At 48.3% G+C, this 22,300-nt stretch overlaps 1 protein-coding gene across 1 annotated transcript in view; it reads right to left on the bottom strand.

Annotated features, from left to right (window-relative positions):
• Positions 1-2,507: 2,507 nt before the first annotated feature.
• Positions 2,508-22,300, bottom strand: part of IARS1 (isoleucyl-tRNA synthetase 1) — a 553,819-nt gene continuing 534,026 nt past the window's right edge. Inside the window, exon 34 of the mRNA XM_086938943.1 lies at positions 2,508-2,789. Coding sequence (XP_086795069.1) covers positions 2,707-2,789 — 83 coding nt within the window. The 3' untranslated portion in view covers positions 2,508-2,706. The remainder of the gene's footprint in view (positions 2,790-22,300) is intronic.

Here is a 22,300-nt window from a genome sequence, read left to right as displayed (position 1 = left end):
GAGTTCAAGCACGTATCTTAACCATGCACTATGCTGTCATCTAATATCTATCAGTTGTTTAATCAGCGACACACTTCTTCAGTACCAAATGGACTTCAGCTAGTTCATCTTAGATATGTAATTCATGAGTCGATATCCATGCTTGCCAGAAGTAAGAAAAGCAGACTACAACATTATAATACATCAAGATGGAAGCTTTGTTACCCTCTCAGGCACATCTTGAGAAGGGGATCTTTGTAGTTTTTTAAGCAAATGCTATTGTAGAATGTTTAGATGTTGGGTCCTCTACAGGTAAAGCACCAAGGCACATGGTCCTCTGGCTCCTGATCTGTTCCCGTCACCTTCCAAACACCACTTCCAGTCAAAACACTCAGTTTAGGGGAATATTCTAATGTGACCTCACAAGCATCCGACTGTAGTAAGGCTGATGTCACATGATCAGAGCGACTACACACATGTGCACTTACACATGCATTTATACATACATACAAAGAAGGCTTCTCGCCTCACAATACACTCGGGATACTTTTACTACTCTTCAGACTGCATAAGAATAATACCTAGGTCATTATGACCACTGCCAGCAATTACCTTCTCCCTCCACTCCCAAAAATATTTTCTGGTGCATAACACAGTATGAAAATGTTCAGCCTCCTAGATACTTACCATCCAGAGGTTCCCGAGTTGCACCTTTTGGGTTTTCCTGCTTACGTGCCATTTGTTACATTTCATTTAATCATGTATTCGAATGCACATTTCTCATTTAATAAACATATTTCATTTACCATTCTTTGCACGTTTATTACAATATAAATCGTTTGACTTGAATTGACTTGACTTGATAGCAGATTTCAGTAAATGTGCAACATAACTAATCACGAGGTCTGACATTTTCACAATAACAAGAAAAAAACGATACAAGTCTCATGTGAAGCCACCTTCGAAGAGAGATCCTTCAGATTTTCTTAGGAACTTCGATTAGAGCGCGCTGTATAGTGTAGTTATCTTAAGTGGAAGGTTTAAGGCAGGCATTGCTGGTTTTATCTTTGTTTTTTCGGCACAAAAAACAATTACAGAGCTTAGCTGCTATATTGGTTCTCATAGTTCAGTAGCATATCTAGAACAACTTTTTCATGCAAAAAAAGGTATGTGCGAAAGGCTATTTGAGAAACTGCAGCTGGCAATTTGTTGCAAAAAATGTTATGCTAATAGGTAGAACAGGAGGTTAACTTTTAAAAAAATACAATGGGTTGGTTCAATTAATCAATGTTTTGATTTAATGAACACCATTTAAATACTCTGTAATATGTTGCTATTGTTATTAATGTACTGATCTATCACATTTTCTATTTAACCATTATGCTTATTATTTTTGATATTTGTATTTATATAATCTATTCTCGTTAGGGCATTAACTATTAATAATGCGTTTTTTTATATTTCACGTGGGTTTCTTGTATTGCATTGTATTGTAATTTTATTTATACAGCACTGACGAGGCATCAAAGCACTTTTCGGCGAGTAGCACGCTACTCCGGATCCGAAAAAGGATTAGTGGTAAGAAAAGGAGTCCAAGGCCTCCCTAATAACTAATAAACAATGCTGCCGTCTCACCATACTGATCATTACACTAAAAGCACCTTCCCCAAGTAGCTATATGGGTTACATGTCTGCCTGACATCCTGGCTCCAGCTGGTAAGCTGCCTGAGCCTGCACATGCCACACGGTTTGGAGGTCCAAATCTGTTACGTATTTGCTGGCAAAGCTGCTAAAATCTATCAACTGCATGGCAAAATAAGCAAGGGTGTTATGTGGTCCTCAATTAACACATTTGTCATTCTTTACTATTGGGATTCTGTCGCATAGGTCGAGGCATTATTTGCTAGTTTGGCATTTCATTAAAATTGTAAATTATGACATTTTCCAGTACACACCAGGGGATGGAGAAAAGAAAGACCACTTGGGAGGAAAGAAAGGCGGGGGTGGGATTAAAGGAAGGTAGAAGAGGGAGCAAAGGAAGACGGGCAAGGAAGCAAAAGAAGACAGAAGATAGCCAGGGGAAGAAAATGGCTTAGTAGAAGGTCAAGGCAAACTGAAGGTGCGGCCCAAGGGGAGAAGGTGAAGTTAGAATTTGCAAGGCAGCGTGGGGAGATGGCAGCCAGGGCGAAAAAGCAGCCAATTCTGCAACGGAAGGACCTGAGGGGAGGAGAGAAGGAGGATACGCATGCTTTTAAGCGAGGGTGACAACTTAGGGCAGTAATGACATGGAAAGTGGCAAGGGGGAAATAGGAGCAAGGGCCGGGGAGAAATGATTATGGTAAGCCTGCTTGTAGAATGACAGGTGTGAAGTACATAAGCCTGGGGAGATGTAGGACTTTCCCAATATTTCTTTGGTTAAAGGGGAGTTCAGGTCAGGTTTTATTGCCCTTCTTTCTATATGTCTATGCCATGCGATGATTGGCAAGCAAGGAGACAAATATGGTCAAGAAGGCTAGAACATGAGTATGTTTTCAGAAAAAGATAGATTTTATTGTTAACATCACCATAGCCATTAGCAGCATATTACACATGCACAGACACAGAACAACTTGCAGTGTATACTTGTTAAAAATAGACTTAAGTGATGGTCACATAGAAACAAATCTTTACTAGGATTCCAGCTTCTGAGCGAAAGAGGGTGAGTCTACTATAATGCTAGTTAAGTCTTTAGCATTCAGCAGTTGTAGGTAAAACTCTTATATATACTGTCTTCATGTGAAGGGTCTCCAGGGACGTAGCATTCGTAATTTCTAAAAAGATGAATGAGAATAAAGCAAATGAGTACATTTAATAGAAATTTCTTTTCACGGTACATTCAAACTATTCGTGTTGTACTGCTGTGCAAGGTACGTGAACAGCATACATACTTATCACAGGTACTTTCTGACTTGATTCGTTTAATACAAATTTTCTCCATACCATTGACTCCAATATGTATGATTAAGGCATGAAGAGACATCTGCAATCCCTATACGAGCATGCTGATAAGTTTTGTTAGAAATTGGGTTTAATGGTTGACTGGGGTGTGAGACCTGGTCAAGCAGCAACGGACCAAGCAAACCCCAGATTAAACTGTGTTAATCCCCCTGGTGCACAAGTTACTTACTGGTGTAACAATATACCTGTAAGAGACATTAGTTAGTGAAAGATTTCCTTACCTTAGAATATCCCCAGGCGTCAGACTGGATCCCGAAAAGTTTTTCTGCTTAGCAGTACCTCTGCGCGCCAGTAGGTGGCATCTTGCAGCCCCGCGTCTGTCATTGGCGTTGTAGGGGCCGATATGACGTCACGGAGAGTACTTAGCCGCCACCCATGCACGCTGACGTCAGTTCTGTACACAACTATTCCGAGCCGAAACCCAGAGCCATGCAAGAAACTGACAATTGGTGCATAAAACTAGGGCCCTAAAATGGGATGACCTTAGCCCAGGTAATCAGGTCGCAGAACAGGGAGGATGGGTGGGGCGGTAGGGAATCTATCACTAACTAGATAGATTCCTTACCTTATAATAGCTACCCCAGCAATACCAACCCCGGTGGTGGGTCTTCAAACAAGATTACACCAGAAAGTCACAGAGCACAGAACGGCCAAAAAAAGCCATCTCTCTGGACCCGACTGTCAAGGCAGTAGTGCTTGGTAAACGTGTGCAGCGAGGCTCACGTAGCTGCCTGACAAATGTCCTGCAAGGGAACTCCTCGTCCTAAGGCAGTAGTGGCTGCAGTTGCCCTGGTAGAATGGGCACGTAGCCCCACAGGAGGCTCTTTCTAGGCCAAGGAGTAACATGCTTTGATGCACAGACCGACCCACCGGGAGATGGTCCGTTTGTGCACAGCCAACCTTTTTAGGCGCCCACGTAGCCAACAAAGAGCGGATTATCCACCCGGAACTGCTGTGTACACTGCAGATAGAATGCAAGCTCATGTTTTGGGTCCAGACGGTGGAGCTTCTCCTCTTCCCTCGAAGGATGCGGAGGCAAAAAGAAAGTGGGCAAAGTGATGGTCTGCCTGATGTGGAAGGGCGTGACAACCTTTGGCAGAAAAGAAGAACGGGTCCTTAAAACCACCTTGTCTGGATGAACAGAAAGGAAAGGAGGTTTGGAAGAAAGAGCCTGGAGCTCACTCACTCCCCTGGCAGAGGTGATAGCAACCAGGAAAGCTGTCTTTAGAGTGAGAAGACGCAAGGGCCAGTTATGAAGGGGCTACAAGTGAGTGCACATCAGAAAAGTCAAGACAAGAGTCAAGTTCCACTGAGGCATTATGAAGGACACAGGTGGGAACGTATGTGTAATGCCTTTAAGGAAACGGTTAACAACCGGGTACTTAAAAAGAGAAGGCAGATCTGGAAGCCGTAGAAAGGCAGTGGTGGCCGAAAGATAACCTTTGATAGTGCCCAGAGCAGAGCCCTGCTGGGCCAAAGAGAGAAGGAACAGAAGAACCTCAGAAAGAGGGGCAGAAAGGGGATCAACAGCCTTTGCTGCGCACCATGCCACAAATCTGTTCCACCTGGAGGTGTATACCGTTTTGGTGGAGGGACGCCTGGCTGCCAGAATGACATCACTGACTTTGGGAGGAAGATCGAAGGGTGTCAACTTTCGCCGCTCCATCTCCACAAATGGAGGTGGAGGCTGGACAGGTTTGGGTGGAGGACCGTCCCCTGCTGCTGCGACAGAAGATCCTCCCGAAGAGGCAGACAGACCGGGGGATCAATGCTCATACTGAGCAGCTCGGGATACCAAACTTTTCGAGCCCAGTCCGGAGCCACAAGAATGACTTGGGCCCGGTTGCGCCGGATGTTCTTCAGCATTCTGGGCAGAAGTGGTATAGGCGGAAACGCGTACAACAGACCGCAGCTCCACTCGCGACGAAAAGCGTCTCCGAGCGAGTGTCGCCTTGGAAATTCCAATGCGCAGAACTGAGGACATTGCGCGTTCTCTTTGGTGGCGAAGAGATCTAACCAAGGCTCTCCCCACTGCTGAAAGAGACCTTGCACCACGTCCGAGCTCAGATGCCATTCATGATCCATCAAGCAGCAGCGGCTGAGTTTGTCTGCCCTGGCGTTCAGAGACCCCGCCAGGTGTTGAACCACCAAGGTAATGCCTTGATGTTCCAGCCATGTCCAGAGGCACAGAGCCTTCTGACAAATGGTCCAGGACACCACCCTGCCCTGCTTGTTGCAGTACCACATGGCAGTGGTGTTGTCCGTGAACACCTGCACCACACTTCCCCGGACAGAGGGAAGGAATGCCTTCAGTGCAAGCCGGATCGCCCGCAGCTCCAGAAGATTGATGTGGAACTGGGAATCCGCCGGAGACCAGAGGCCTCTGATCTCCGCCTCTCCCATGTGACTCCCCATCCCAGGAGGGACGCATCTGTCACCACGGGGTGCTCTGGTTGGGGAAGGGAGAGGGATCTGCCACTGACCCAATCGTGATTCGTGAGCCACCACTGCAAGTCTCATGCAGCGCCCTCCGAGACCTGGACGTGATCGAAAAGGTTGTCCTGATGCTGTGCCCACTGGAACTTTAAGCCCCACTGCAGAGCCCGCATATGCCACCTTGCATGTGTCACCAGCAGGATGCAGGAGGCCATCAGGCCCAGAAGCCGGAGGGTCATCCTGACTGAAACACGGGATAGAGGCCGAAAGAGCGGAATCATGGCCTGAATATCCCAGACTCGCTGCTCGGAAGGATAAACCCGAAACCGCGTCGAATCCAGAACTGCTAAGATGAAAGGGAGCTTCTGAGAGGGACTCAGGTGCGACTTTGGCATGTTGATGAAGAACCCCAGCAAATGCAGGAGGTCGGCCGTAGTCTGGAGGTGGGACACGACTGCCTGGGGCGAGCCCTCCTTCAACAGCCAGTCGTCGAGGTATGGAAAGACTGACACCCCTGACCTTCGCAGATGAGCTGCGACCACCGCCATCACCTTCGTGAACACCCTAGGGGCACTGGTAAGGCCGAAAGGGAGCATGGCAAACTGAAAATGCTCCTGGCCTACCGTGCACCGCAGGTAGTGCCAGTGGGCCGTCAAGACGAGAATGTGAAAATAAGCGTCCTGCAAGTCCAGCGCTACCATCCAGTCTCCATGGTCCAGGGCAGCCAGGACCTGAGCCAGAGTCAGCATCTTGAACTTCTCCTTCCGGAGGAAGCGATTGACATCCTGGAGATCCAAGATGGGGCGCAGGCCCCCTTTGTCCTTGGGGACCAGGAAGTAGTGGGAATAACAACCCCTCCCTACTTCCTGACCGGGAATGCACTCAATGGCCCCCTTGGCAAGGAGGGCTGTGTCTTCCTGACGGAGAAGAGCCAAATGATCCGGTGGTACCGAGGTGGCATGGCTGGAGGGCAGGACAGAAAGGGGAGCGAGTAACCGTGGCAGATTATTTGCAGCACCCACTTGTCAGAGGTAATTTCACGCCAGTTGTGCAGGATGTGTCGTACCCTGCCACCCACCGGCGTGGGGTGCTCCCTGAAGCTCTGATTAGGAAGGCTTAGAGGCGGAAGCAGCGGGGGTGGAGGTGGACTGATCCGCTCGCTGGTTACCAAACATGCCCCTGCGGAAGCCACGTCCGTGGCCGTGCTGAGGCTGGTTCTGCACAGGCTTAATGGAGGAGCGTGCTTGGGTACTCTTACCCTGTTCACGAAAGGAAAGAAACCCAGACGTGGCAGGGCTCTGCATGAAAAGACCCAAAGACTTGGCCGTAGCCCACGAGTCTTTAAAGCGCTCCAGGGCATAGTCAGCCTTGTCGCCAAAGAGGCGGGAACCATCAAAGGGCCTGTTCATGAGCGAGCCCTGGACATCGGGCGAGAACCAGGCATGGCGCCGCAACGCCACAGTCGTGGAAATCGCCCTGCCCAACGAATCAGTGGTGTCCATACCACACCTGATGGCAAAATTCGCCGCATCCCTGCCTTCCGCAACCGTGCAGGAAAAGGACAGCCTCAGAACACTGAGGCAAGACCTCGGCTAACGAATCCCACTCCGCGTGGGAGTAACGGCCCAATAAGCAGGCGGTGTTAACCGACCGCAACCCCAAGCTGGCAGAGAACAACCTCTTGCCATATTGGTCCAGCCGCTTAGAGTCCTTATCTGACGGAGCCGTGAGAAAGACACTCTGCGACGTTGAGGCCTTAATGACCAGGCTCTCAGGCGTGGGGTGAGTGGTCAAGAAGGCAGGATCACCAGGCGCCGGGCGATGACGGCTAGCGACGTTCTTATCCACCGGTGCCCCCCGAGGCCGGCCGCAAACAGGTGCCCAAGAGGACTTCGGTAAGGGCCTCATTGAAAGGGAGCAGCGGTTCAGACGACGTAGACGCCGACTGGAGCACCTCCGTAAGGTGGGGAGGTTGAGATGGAGAGCCTCCGCAGCCCGACGTAGCACCATAGTGTAGGAAGCGCCCTCCTCCATAGTAGGCGGAGGGGAAGCAAACGCCGGGTCAGAAGACACATCAAGTTCACCCGCATCTTAAAGGTCATTCACCCAATCCTGCTCGGAGTCACATTGCCGCGCAAGGGGGTCTTCAGAACCGTCCCAGTCCTCGTCCAGGCTCCGGAGCAGAAGGAGCCTGCTGCAGTGGCAGGTCCGGATCTGGAGGGGGGGGGGGGGCAAGCGGCGCCAGGGGCGGCGCTGGCCGGGGCCGTGCCGGAGCCGCATCCCAATGCAGATCTCAGGCCGGGACAAAATGGTCCGGGAACTGGGGCAGGGGCAGGATAAACGGCACACAGTGCGGCACCTGTGGCGGCGCTGGGGCCGGAGTCAAGGGCAGTGCCGAGGCCGGAGCCAGCGGTGCTGCACCTTGTGGCGCCGGAGCCAATGGCGCTGGATTCAGTGGCTCCGAGGCCGGCGCCAGAGGCGGTACCGCCAGGCCAACAGGATCTGGACACGGGACCACGGGCCCCGCCGGCGTGCCGGCGGGAGCCCGAGGTCTGAAAAAGGTGGTCCATGGCAGCAAGAAACTCTTGCATCTGTTCGGGACTTGCCAACGGACCCGGGTATGGCGGGTAGGCCGCGGGACTCCGAGGCTCCGGAGGAGCCGCAGGGGCGGAGCCCCTGTCCCCGTTGTCCACCTCTGAGGAGCGACTGGGGGATGTCGGAGAGAGAACGCGTTTCTTCAACTTCTTTTTATGGCGTCACTTACTGGAATCTGAAGGCGAAGACTTAGAGCCCGAGGAGCGACGGTTCTGGTCCTGCGAACGGCCTCTAGACCCCGAGCGGCGGTGAGAGGAATGCCGGGCCTCCAGCAACTTCTGGCGCCACTCCCGAAGGGCCTTCGGGCCATGACTCGACAGTCCCGAGAGTCATGGTCCGTCTCCAGGCAGTAGAGACAGACATTGTGGGGGTCCGCCACCTACATATTATGGCGTCACGACCCACAAGACTTAAAGCCGGGCATCCCTATGTGCACCAGGAGACAAGAGAAGGAGACAAAAGTCTCAAAAAGGAGAGGGACATGCTCAATCCGGATCTGTGCTTTTGGCGTGGTCTCTTTCAGATAGCTTGGCACAGAGCAGTCAGACGTAACTTAGAGGCAATGTGCAAAGTATTTGTGCAACACTTCCAACAGGAGAACAGTGAAAACAACAAACAAAAAGAATGGGGATGGTGCCGTCGGCAGCAGGGCTGGTGTCTGGAAAAGTCAAGGTGGCTTGACCGGCACCAGTCTGGGCCAGTTTGTGGGTCCAGGAGGCCCGACTAGTGCAGGGGGCGAACCTGCTGACGGAAGACCAGTAGGGGACCCTCTCAAACTTGCAGGGACTGAAGGTGCTCCAGCTGGGAATTGCCACACAAATAAGAGGTGCATGGCCTCATAAAATTCTTGTAGTTAGGCAGGGGTTATTCTGGCTCACGGAAACTTGTGGAGGGGCGGAGACTACGCAGACGCAGCCATGAAGCCAGGCTGCGGGTGTTAACGCTCTTTACAATGCCAATTATTTTACCATAAAATATTCTCCTTGTAATAGTTTGTAATGGAAAAATGTTAACTTAATATTCCATAAATGTTTAATATGTTAATATTGTAATTTTAATTACAGAAAACCCCCAAAAACTTGAATAAAATGGCATTAAAATCTACCTTTACCTTGCGATAAATCTGCCAAATACTGTGCAATTACAATTTAATTCCCATAGAATGGGTAATTACTGTGTGGGGCTGTTTACTCCAATTGTAAAATCACATGGAACTCACCATTCCATGGGGTTTTTCCACGTAAGTTTATCTTCAGCTTTCAATAGGTGGGAAATGTATGCAGGGGTTGGTGGTTGGCAAGTGAGGTGGATTGTGGGAGTAGGGCAGGGGATGGGAATATATCTTCTCAGAGAGGGAAGCACAATGATAAATATATATATATATATATATATATATATATATATATATATTTTAAAGCAAATGAGACTTGGCTGTTGCTGTAACCAAAGACTCTTGTAATTTAATGTCTGAAATACCATATACATACATACATTCTTCCACACAAGGGAAAACCGTGTTTTGAAACCTACCCACTAATTATCAAGCGGAACAAAGTTGACGCATGAAAGCATACACAAGTTTTTTTCTGACTGCCTCATAAAGTGACCCAAGTGTTCTCATTGTGTCTTCTTTCCTAGGTGTATACCTAAACATTTGATTACCTTGCAAAGTAATTCCCTGTATGAATACGAAGTTAACATTCTTAATGCACCACATGTTTCCCTATGTGTGGAAAGGCATCAGCTCAGACCCGACATTAGCAAATAAACTATACATGAACAGACTAAGCAAAGCTATCAGTGTCACAGGTAAGACCTCTGGTGTTAAGTTATCACAATCCAAAAATGATTACTTAAGTAAAAGTTTATTAAAGTACAGAGCACCACCTGGAAGCACGCCCTTCATAAATCGCTTATCCTTGTGAATGCCACGGTGCTCACTCCATCATTACAAACTGGAATTCAGTATGTACCATGAGAGCGAGGAGATTTACAAATGTAAACACTACACATCCTCCTTTATTGAAGAAAAAAAAACAATAGTACAACCCAAAGCACAATAACTACAAATGCATAAATTACATAATATAATGAAACCATATTAACTAGAAATATAAAGCAATAAAAGAAAGATACATACACTGCTTCACAAGATACAATAAATACAGCAGAAAACATTGGAAGATATAGTACAACACAGGGTCAACCTGGAAACGAAGTGTGCCCATCTCCCTTACACACATAATCAGACATCCATGCTGGTTTCCTCTGTATACGTTTTTCTCCTGGATTCTCCTCTTCCCCGTTATCTTGCACATTCTCTTCCTCAGAAGTACCTTCAATCTCTACGGGTTCTCTTATTTCGCCTTCCTGTACTCCTTCCTCACACTGAGAGTCAGAGTCAGTCTCAAAATCTCTGTACATATTAGATCTTTATTATATACATGTTTCTCTCCTTTAAAAAAGCTTATGCTTTTCAGATTCCACACTTCTCCATCGCTTAATTTCACTGCTATTTTGAAAACCTTTGTTATTGCAAATGGTCCAGAAAAATTACTCTCACCTTTAACTTTCCAAGGTTGCTTGACCTAAATCGACAGTCCTACTATAATGCTAGAACCACTTACTGAACCTTTTCTGCAATCATACTTTAATTGTAACTTCTGTGGGTGTCCTCAATTTTCGGTCGTACCTCATTCATATTCACCTTAGTAGTGGTGGATTCCCCAAAGGTTACTTTTCATTCTAGGTAACCTAGCCCTCATAATTTCAAAAGGGGGGTGACCTGTAATGTCATTACTAGAGGTTATATACATTTACACCATCTTGTATACTTGTAACTCCCACTCATCATTTTCAGTTCCTGCAATCTGTATGGCATCAATAAGTACCCTACTGAACCGTTCAATCATACTGTTCCCGCTAAGATTATAAAGGGATGAGTAAGCTTTTGCCTTGCTTGATAAAAATTGAACACCATTGTATGTGATAATTTGAAGTGGAAGCCTTCATCAGTGAATATACTATCCAGAAAATATAACACAGTATCTGTGTCAACTTTGTCCAATATCCTAACAGCAGGCCACCTTGAAAACATATATATATATGCAGCAATGACCTACTTAGATTTGATCACTTTAGGACCCATAATGTCCACTGCAATAGTCTCCTACTGGTTTTTAGGAACACAATGTTCACTCATAATAGATCTTAACAATTTTAACAACTCGTCAGCATTACACATGTCACAAATTCCTGACCAGCCTTTCAACAAAAATGTTCACCAAAACCCTTTCTTGATAGACAGTTTGGTTCTTACAATACCACTATGGCCTTCATGACATTGCATAGTAATCAAACAACTATTTGCTTGTGGGAACCGATCTGTCACCTCTCCATATTGTGTGATTAACGAAGGCCAGGTCATTTCTAAGTTCCCCAAAACACCTTAAATCAGATTTGTGCGCAACTTTAATGGGACAACCATTTTTCATGAATTTCAAAACCTCTTGCAGTATCTCATCCTTTGCATATTCTTTCACCCTTATTTCTTTGTCTATAGAAGGAATACATTCATCATGAACTAAAGCTATATGATGTTCATCCTGCTCTCCATACACATCTGCAGCCGCATTCTTGATAAAAAATTAGCAGTAACATGTCCTTACCTTGAATATACAATATCTTATATAAAAATCCTGGAGTCTCATTGACATTCTAGCTATACACATTGATGCTTTGATCATTTCTTCAGTGGTAAGTAACCTGACTAAAGTCTTATGACCGCTCCTTATTTCACAATGTTTACCCCACAAAAAAGAACTAACCTGTTCTAGCAACCAAATGAACAAGTTACTTACCTTCGGTAACCCTTTTTCTGGTGAATACAGCATCTGCCTGTGGATTCCTCAACTTTTCAATACACCGCCATGCTCAGCATTCCACAGAAGCTTTTCTCCAGCTATCCCACTTCCACAAGGACGTCACAATGGAACGGTCCCACACGCGACTCCGCGTGACGTCATCAGAGCCATAAGAAGACCTAGTCAGCGTTCTGAGGTTAGTTCCACCCATTTTCCCGTGCACTCAAGGCGAACGGGTGAACCAACAACATTTTCCCAAGTATACACAGTATACAAACACAGCCAAAACTGGAAATTCTCCATCATAAACATTTCCTAGTGCCAAGTGTCACATGATTTTAACAATAAATCACATAAGACATGCATTGATTATTTTCTGGTGTAAGCAGGCAGGCAACGTGCCTGCCTACACCAGAGGAGGTGGGTGGGTCAGTGAGTAATCCACAGGCAGATTCTGTATCCACTAGAAAAAGCCTTACCGAAGGTAAGTAACTTGTTCTTCTGATGGATACATCTGCCTGTTGATTCCTCATCTTTTGAATTGAGTCCCCAAGCAGTACCGCCTGCCTATACCAAAAAATCCTGTAGCACAGAATGTGCAAAATAGCCGTCCCTCCTTACCTCCGTATGCAAGCAATACTACTTTGCAAAAGTGTGGAGGGAGGCCCAAGTTGCCGCCTTGCAGATGTCTACCACAGGGACACCTCAAGCTAAAGCTGAAGAATAAGACTTAGTTCTGGTAGAATAAGCCCAAATACCTTCAGGAGGCTCCTTCTTGGCTACGGCATAGCAGATCTTTATACAGAGGATGATCCACCTGGACAGCATTCTCTTGTGGACAGTCTTGCCCTACATCTTGCCCACATATCCAATGAAGGATTGGTCGTCCAACCTGAAGTCCTCAGTCCTGTCCAGGTAGAAGCTGACCACCCTCTTAGGGTACAGGCAGTGAAGTACTCTTCCTTGGAAGGGTGAAGGGTGAGGAGAGAAAGTGGGTAAAGTGATAGATTGTCCTATGTGGAAAGGAGTGACCACCTTAGGCAGGACAGGAGCTATGGTCCTAAAAACAGCATGAATTGAGATAATGGGAGGCTTAGTGCTAAGAGCCTGTAGCTCACTAACCCTCCTGGAAGAAGTAATCGCAATCAGAAAAACTGTCTTAAATGCCAAAAATCTCAATGGGCAACTATGCAGTGGCTCAAAGGGGGATCCTATCAGGAAAGTAAGAACCAAATTCAAATCCCACTGAGGCATGATATATGGAGAAGAAGGAAACCTGTTAATGAATCTCATGACTATGGGAGACTTAAACAAAGAGGGTTGGTCTGGTAAGCAAAGAAAGGCCGACAAGTAGCCTTTAACAGTTGAAACTGTACAACCCTGTTGAGCAAAGGAAAGAGAGAAATTCAGAATATCAGACAAATGGGCCTCCAAAGGATCAATTGATCTCTCTCTCCACACCATTTAACAAACATGGCCCACCTACCAAAATAGACAGATTGGAGTGTCTTCTGGACGATAATATAACATCCACCACATCCGGTGCGAGAGAGAAAGAACTCCACTTCATCATAACAGCCCAGCTGCAGTGTCTCTGGCCACCTCCCTGAGATTTCTGTTGTGTTGAAACCCCTGCCTGCTAAGGTACCACTGGAGGGCCCTGATGTGCCAGCGTGCATGGTTGACCAACAGTATTGAGGGAGCGAACAGACGGAGCAGGCGCAGAACTTTCAGGACTGGAACAGCCACTCCAACTTCAAACATTGGAATCATAGTTTGGATGTCTAGAATCCCGTGAGGAGGAGGGAAAGCATGACTCACAGTTGTGTCCAGTACTGGCCTTATGAACGCTTGCGCCGAGAGGGTACCAGGTGAGAGGGCACATTTATCGAAAACCCCAATTCAAATAACAGCTGTGATGTTACCGTCAGATGATGAAGCAGCATCTCTGACGTATTTGCCTTGAGCAGCCAGTCATCCAGATAGGGAAAAACAGGAATTACCGACCTTCTGAGATGTGCTGCCATCACCGTCATCTAGTTTGTGACGAACTATGGTGCGGATTTCAGACCGAACGGAAGGACCACAAACTGGTAGAGTTGAGATCCCACCATAAAACGGAGATACTTCTAGTGCGACTTCAGGATGGGAATGCGAAATTATGCATCCTGTAAATTGATCAACCCCATCCAGTTATCCTGCTGCAGTGCCAGAAGAAACCTGAGCTAGAGTCAACATCTTGAATTTCTCCTGTTTGAGGTAAAAATTAAAAATCCTGAGGTCTAGGATTTGTTCTCAATTGCCTGTCCCTTTTTGGGATCAGAAAATACCGGGGGTAGCATCCCTGACACATTTCCTGCTCCAGAACAACTTTCTATTGCACCTTTCGTAGTAAAGACAGAACCTCTTGTTGCAGGAGCAACAGATGGTCCTCTGAGCACCAGCCCTGGCGAGGGGGGAAAGGAGGGGGAAACTCCCGGAAAGGAAGGGCTTATCCACTTTCTAAGAGATCTAACACCCAAAGATTTGATGTGATAGATCTCAAATTTCGTAGAAAATGGGACACCCATCTACCACGGGACCAACATGTTCTAAGATGGGGGATCTAGAGCTGCTTCCCAGTTGGGGAGACAAGAGAGGAGAAGGAGGAAGAGGAGACTTATTGGCGAGCTGAGCCTCAAAGGCGACCTCTGCCTTTCCCTCTGTATGACCTATACAGTGCATTTGCCTGCAGTTGTTGTTGCTGCCGGGACCAAAACAGAGCAGCCTTGCCAAAGTCCTGAAATCTACAGTAACCAAAGCCTCTAGGTTGGGACTGCAGGCCTAACGATCAAGCAGTTGCCTGCTGAGTCCGCTCTGGTTCTAAAGAGGCGAGAGCCATCAAAGGGTAAATCTAAAAGGGTGGCCTGAACATCTGGAGAAAAAACATACCCTCTAAGCCAGGCGCACCTCCTAGTCGCCACTGAGGAACCCATCACTTTAGCCACAGAGTCAGCTGTGTCAAGCCCAGACTGAATAATCAGATGGGCCGCAGTTTGAGTGTCTGACAGAACCTCAGCAAAATGGCCCTGGACATCCGCTGGCAGTTTAGAGATCACCTCTTTAGCCAAATCCATTAACACATGTATGTAGCGGTCCAGTAGGCACGTTGCATTTGTCGACTTTAAAGCCATACTGGCTGATGAAAATACCTTTTTAGATGATTGTTTCATCTTTTTTGAATCCCTACCCTCGGTTGTGGACGGAAAAGAACCAGAAGATTGCTTAGAAGAGCATGATGCCTGTACCACCAAGCTCTCAGAAAAATCAAAAGAGAAAGAGAAAACATACAGAAAAGCCTAAGTAGGACACGTTATTTAATAAGCACAGCCAGTAGAAGAATCATGGCGTGGCTCTGATACTTCCAACCGGCCGATCATGCTACTCAGCTGCCGTCAACCTGCCCTAGGCAGGTTGACGGCACCCGAGTAGCATGATCTTCTACTGGCTGTGCTTATTAAATAACGTGTACTACTTGGGTTACATTGATCAAGTGTCACCGAGCGGCAATTGGAAATCATTTCCTGTTGTAATACCTTGTCACTAATGGACTGAGAGACTGATTTTTTCCATTTATGTGGAACTTTGGAGCATATGATTAATTGGTGGCTAACCTCTCTGTTGGGGCTCTGTCTTACTACACTCTAGTTTCCAACCCCACCCCGTTCTATTTTGATGTTTCAGGAGCAAGTCCCATGAAGTAAATTGGACTTAATATTAATGTGACATGTAAATGTTTTTTGACTAAAAGTATGTCTAGGATCACTTGTTGCTGAACTTTGATAATAGGCAGCACTTGCATAAGTGAATCCCAGATTGTTTGATAAAATTGTCCCAAAATGCATGCAGTGTTCACCCACTGCAGTGCAAGGCTGGCAGAAGAGAACATTCTCTTGCCAGAGGTATCCAGCCTCTTGGATTCCTTATCTGGTGGAGTGGTAGGTAACGCACCAGGCTTGATCCTAGAGGTGGAGGCTTGGACCACCAAGCTCTCTGGAGTGGGGTGCTGGGTAAGAAAACTGGGGTCTCCAGGAGTAGGGGATGGTGGCAGGCAATTGTCCTATGCAAAGAAGCCCCTGTGCTATGACCAGGCCCCGAGGAGGACGTCAGTAAGGGCTTCATTAAAAGGGAGAAAAAGTTCAGAAGGGGGTGATTCCCAGCTGAAGCACCACCGCCAAGACGTTTGTCTTGACTGGCAGCTGAAGTTCCAAGACCTCAGCCACCCTACGCACCACCATAGCAAAAGAGACTCCCTCCTCTACGGCCACAGTAGGAGGAGAGACCAAGCCAGTGAAAGGCGAGGTGTCAATCCCTATGTCTGCTTCCTGTACAAGTTTCTTCACGATTTCTTCTGCACCGTCTTCAGGTCGTGCAGAATCAGGCAGCCCGCCTAATCTTTAAGATCCCTAAGTGGCAATCTGCGAAGCACTTGCTCCGCAAGTTCCATTGGCTGCCAGTGGAGGAGAGGGCAGCCTTCAAGATGGGCTGCATGGTATTTAAATCCCTTCACTGCCCTTGTCCTGCTTTTTTGAAATCCTTGGTCACTTTGTATCGACCTGCACGTTCCCTCCGGTCAGCTCATCATCACCTGCTTGTCACTCCCAAATTCAAAATCAATAAATTTGGGGGTCGCCGTTTTGCTTCTCTCGCCCCTAAATTCTGGAATCCCCTCCCCCAGGCCATTAAATCTAGTGCCTCCCTTTTCCAGTTCAGGAAACTCCTTAAAACTTTCCTGTTTACTCTTTCTGGGTAATCCTCTCCTCGTTTTTCTTTCATACGTCCCTCCAGCAAGCGCCAGGAAACCTTCGGGTGTCAGTGCGCTCAAAAAGTGCCATTTAACATAACATAACAAGTTGTCCTCATTCTCATCTATAGGATGCTGGTTTCCATATGGTCCTCAGATCCTTCAGAGCCAGAGCCTTCTTCTCCAATCCTGTCAAAAGTAAAAGGACCCTACTCAATCCAGGGAGAATAGTCCTGGTCAGCACTGGAACCAGCCTCAGATGACGCCCAACTGGCTCCATGTCTGTGGCGAGAATGACGATGGGGATGCTGCCACCGTGAGTCATTGGCATCTTCAGCACTGGAGCGGGTGCAGAGGAAAGTCTTGATCGCGCCGGTGGCTGCGCTCTGGATCCAACAAGGGATCCATGGGGCCTGGCTAGCACCGAGCGCGAATCCTCTAGGGGGATCCAGTGAGGGCTATTCTGAACCTGTGGGGCCCAAAGATGCTCCAGAGGGGTGGGGCCACCAAAATATGAGGTGCATGGCCACATAAAATTCTTTAAGCCGGGCGGGGGAAGCTCTAGATATGAGAAAATCAAAGAAGCGCAGAGCGGACACAGGCTCAAGCTCTGCAGAAAAGTGAGGCCTGGAGTGCGGATATTTTTGCACCGCGTCGTATGACTTTGACGGGTGCCGCAAATTCAAAGACCTCTTTGACCTCTTAGTTTTTTTACGCTACTAGGACTTACCTGATGACTTTGGGTGTGACAACTATCATCGGGTGCGGCTCTGCGAACGATCCTGGGACCATGCATGTGAAGGGGATCTTGAGTGTTGCAGGGTCGTCGGGCAATGAATGGCTTGAGATTGCTCCCACAGCGTTTTGGGGTGCATGGCAGTCCTCACAGGTCTTAGTGTCATGGTCCCGCTCCAAGAACCACAAGCACACCAAGTGGGGTCTGTCATAGACATTGGTCTGTCACAGGCATCACATGGTTTGAAACCAGCTTGTTTCTTGGGTGACATCCTCACACAAGGAAAAAAGCTCTCTCAAAAATAGTCAACAAAGTGAGAAAAAAGCCAGCCAAAATATGACAGGGAAGCTTGGACTGAATCCGCACTATCTGGCGTGGAAAGGAAAAAAATGACGTCAGCGCGCCTGAGTGGTGCCAATATAAGTACTGCGCATGTCACGTCCGGTGTGGCAGACACAGAGCCAAACTACGCACCCTACCAGCAGGCAAGGGTACAGCAAAAAAAATAATAATCCAGATGGAATCTGACTCCTGTGGATATTTTAAAGTAAGAAATCTACGGCTAGAAGTCTCTATCAAATTATTCTCTTTTCAGGAGGAATTGAAATGGAGGGTATTGTTTTTCTGGTGAGAGACGGTTTAACCATTCCTCGAACTGATCATGGACATGATGGTATCTGCCAATGTAGGGCTGTGTTTAGGACAGCCCCTAATTCTTGAGAAACCTATAATCTGGGACTGGCAAACTTTAAGGTGAGAGGAGAAGAAATGACAGAATATTTTTAAGTTAAGTTTTATTGGAAGTACACTTCAGTTTCTGTAGACATACTGGAGATTCTCTACTACCTGCAAGGTGCACTAAGGACAACATCCCGTAAAAGAGATAGTTTTGTCACTACTGGGCGCAGATGTGTCCCTGGGAGTAATGAACTTTCAAGACAATGTGACTGCACAATGCGCCACTCAACTTTCAGGTGACCTCAGTAGCTTTCTCAAACAACTACATTTGTGAAAGATTGTGTGGCTAAAGGCAAATACTCAACAGCACTTCTTTATTCAATACACGACTACATTACCAGAAGCCCTTTTTTGAACTATAAAAAGCTACGTTAGTAGCTAGATACTGGGTATATATTGGGCAAATTAAGCACTTGACTCCCTCTTCAGAATGGATGAATGGCAATTTGGGCGAGAGTGGAAATTATTTATTTTCAGGTTTGACCTAACTTGATCTTCTGCCCAAGATCTCAGTAGTCTCTTCTTTGGATGTGTGGGAGATGAGAGTTCCCAGGCACTTGCTACAGTGCAGGTTTTTTCGAAGCTGGTGTTAACAGCATCTTGTGGCAGCTTGACTGACCGTGCACACCCAGGGCGCCATCAACCACAGACAAGCAAAATGTGCTGCTGAAACATGTTCTATTGTCAGAAACGTTGTACAGTGTGACTGATATTCCATTTCACCAAAAATATCATGTTCTTTCGAAATCACAAATCACATTTTAGGATGCAAAATGCAGTAAAGCAATATCTGAGCGTGAATGGCAATCTTAGGCACGGTCGTAGTGGCGGCACTTGAATTGACTACTACTTTGTGGGTCAAAGAAGAATGGGAGGTTTTCCCTCTACGTAAGTGTTCACAGAACACAAACATACTTGGCTCAGAAGTGTAACAAAATAAATTCCTTGAATAGAATATGGCATATCTTTATAGTGTTCGGCAAATTCGCTGGGTACAGGATTAATTGGTCCAAATGCACAAGTTACTACTTGTGCAAGGATACATCTGTAAGAGACATTAGTTAGTGATCGATTCCTTACCTTAGAATATCCACGGCATCAGACTGGATCCGGAAAGTTTTATGCTTAGCAGTACCTCTGCTCGTCAGTAGGTGGCGTCCTGCAGATCCGCGTCCATCACTGGCGTCGTAGGTGCCGAGATGACGTCACGGAGAGTTCATAGGCACCACCCATGCGCGTAGACGTCAGTTCTGTACACAAGTAATCTGCGCAGTGCCATGCAAGATACTGACAATTGGTGCATAAAACTAGGGCCCTGAAAGATGATGAAATTAACCCTAGCAATCAGTCTGCAGAAAAGGGAAGATGGGTGGGGCGGTAAGGAATCTATCACTAACTAATGTCTCTTACAGAAATATTGTTACACAAGTAGTAACTTGTGCATCTGAACGAGACACGTTAGTTATAGATTCCTTACCGTAGAATAGATTCCCCTAGTAATACCATCACCGGTGGTGGGTCTGTGAACAAGACTAATCAAGGCGTGGTAGGGTTCTTTGTAGAAAGGCCTAAAGACTTGGCCGTGGCCTGTGAGTTTTTAAAGCGCTCCAGGGCACTGTCGGCCTTATTGCCAAAAAGGCGGGAGCCATCAAAGGGCATGTCCATGAGCGAGCCCTGGACATCGGGTGAGAACCCAGTGGAACGCAACCAGGCGTGGCGCCGCAACGCCACAGTCGTGGAAATCGCCCTGCCCAGGGGGTGGCAGAGTGAGCTAAATAACGGTGATGGATTAAATCCAGATCTGTTGACTGGGTGTGAGTGTTTGATTGGTTCAGATGCTCCGTCCAGATGCTCCGTCCATCACCACCCCCTTTTGTAACACTTTGTTCGCCATAAGTTGGTTGGGTATGCTCAGACGCGAGTCCCTTGCTCACTTTGCCACAGGATTCAAGCAAGCATGGCTGAAGACGGCTGTAATGCCAGAAACCGGTCCTAGGAAGCTTGTTTCCGGTCCAGGGAAGGCATGGCTTGGCAGTTCGGGCTGGACTGTTCCCATGAGGCACAGGGTCAGACTGATTTGCATATGGCCATGTCTGAACTGGGGTGGCAGAGTGGGCTAAAGAACGGTGATGGATTAAATCCAGATCTGTTGACTGGGTGTGAGTGTTTGATTGGTTCAGATGCTCCGTCCATCACCACCCCCTTTTGTAACACTTTGTTCGCCATAAGTTGGTTGGGTATGCTCAGACGCGAGTCCCTTGCTCACTTTGCCACTGGATTCAAGCAAGCATGGCTGAAGACGGCTGTAATGCCAGAAACCGGTCCTAGGAAGCTTGTTTCCGGTCCAGGGAAGGCATGGCTTGGCAGTTCGGGCTGGACGGTTCCCATGAGGCACAGGGTCAGACTGATTTGCATATGGCCATGTCTGAACTGGGGTGGCAGAGTGGGCTAAAGAACGGTGATGGATTAAATCCAGATCTGTTGACTGGGTGTGAGTGTTTGATTGGTTCAGATGCTCCATCCATCACCACCCCCTTTTGTACCGCTGCCCAACGAATCAGCGGTGTCCAGACCACACCTGATGGCAAACTTCGCCTCGTCCTTGCACTCCGCAATCGCTTGGGAAAGGACAGCCTGGACCTCCTCAGAACACCGAGGCAAAACCTCGGCTACCAAATCCCACACTGCGTGGGAGTAATTGCCCAATAAGCAGGGGGTGTTAACCAACGTCAACCTCAAGCTGGCTGTGGAGAACAACCTCTTGCCAAATTGGTCTAGCCTCTTAAGAGTCTTATCCGGCGGAGGCGTGGAAAAGGCACTCTGCGACATTGAGGCCTGAATGACAAGGCTCTCAGACGTGGGGTGAGTGGTCAAGAAGGCAGGATTACCAGGCGCCGGGCAGGGATGCCTAGCGATGTTTTTATCCACCGGCGCCCTCGAGGCCGGTTGCAACCAAGTGCCCAAGTGGACTTCGGTGAGAGCCTCATTGAAAGGGAGCAGCGGCTCAGACGCCGTCTGGAGCACCTCCGTATGGAGATTGGTCTTAAGGGCCACCGTAGGGAGGTCAAGATGGAGAGCCTCCGCAGCTCAACGCAGCACTACGGTGTAGGAAGCGCCCTCCTCCTTAGTAGGTGGAGGAGAGGCAAACCCCGGGTCAGAAGGCACATCAAGCTTGCCCGCATCCTGAAGTTCGTCCACCCAATCCTGCTCGGAGTCACACTGCCGGGCAAGGGGGATCCTCGGAGACGTCCCAGTCCTCGTCCGGCTCCCGAGTAGAGGGAGCCGGCTGCGGCGGCAGGGCCGGAGCCGGTAATGGGGCAAGCGGCGTTGAGAACGGGGCTGAAAACGGCACCAGTCGGAGCCAAGCTGGCGCCGTATTCCAATGCGGATCCCAGGCCGGAACGAAATGGTCCGAGAACTGGGGCAGGGGTGGCATAAACAGCACCTGCGGCGGAGCCGGAGGCATGGGCAACGCCAGAGCCAGCGGCGCTGCACCCTGTGGCACCAGGGCCCGAGCCGTCGGCGCGGGATCCTGTGGGGCTTGTGGCGGTGCCAACAGGATCTGTACATGGGACCGCGGGGCCCGAAGGCGTGCCGGCGGGAGCTGGGGGTCTAAAAAGGCAGTCCATGGCAGCAAGAAACTCTTGCATCTGTTTGGTAGTCGCCGATGGACCCGGGTATAGCGGGTAGGCCGCGAGACTCTTCGGCTCCAGAGGAATGGCAGGGGCGGAGCCCATGGACCAATCGTCCGCCCACGGGGAGCGACGGGGGGACGTCGGAGAGCGAACATGCTTATTCGACTTCTTTTCATGGTGTCGCTTACCGGAATCTGAAGGCGAAGACTTAGAGCCCGAGGAGCGATGGCTCTGGTCCCACGAACGGCCCCTAGACTTAATGCGGCGGTGAGAGGAGTGCTGAAACTCCAGCAACTTCCGGCGCAGCTCCTCCAAGGCCTTCGGGGCCATGGTTCGACAGTCATGGTCGGTCTTCAGGCAGTAGAGGCACACATCGTGGGGGTCCGCCACAGGCATGTTACGGCAGCACGACCCACAAGACTTAAATCCGGGCATCCCTACGTGCACCAGGAGACAAGAAGGGGAGACAAAAAGTCTAATAAAAGTAGTCAAAAATTGACTGAGGTACGTGCTAAATCAGGATATGCGCTTTCGGCGC

The sequence above is a fragment of the Lissotriton vulgaris genome, chromosome 9, assembly GCF_964263255.1.
Source record: "Lissotriton vulgaris chromosome 9, aLisVul1.2, whole genome shotgun sequence".
In the NCBI taxonomy this organism is placed as follows: domain Eukaryota; kingdom Metazoa; phylum Chordata; class Amphibia; order Caudata; family Salamandridae; genus Lissotriton; species Lissotriton vulgaris.
This window is presented reverse-complemented; position numbering and strand designations above follow the sequence as displayed.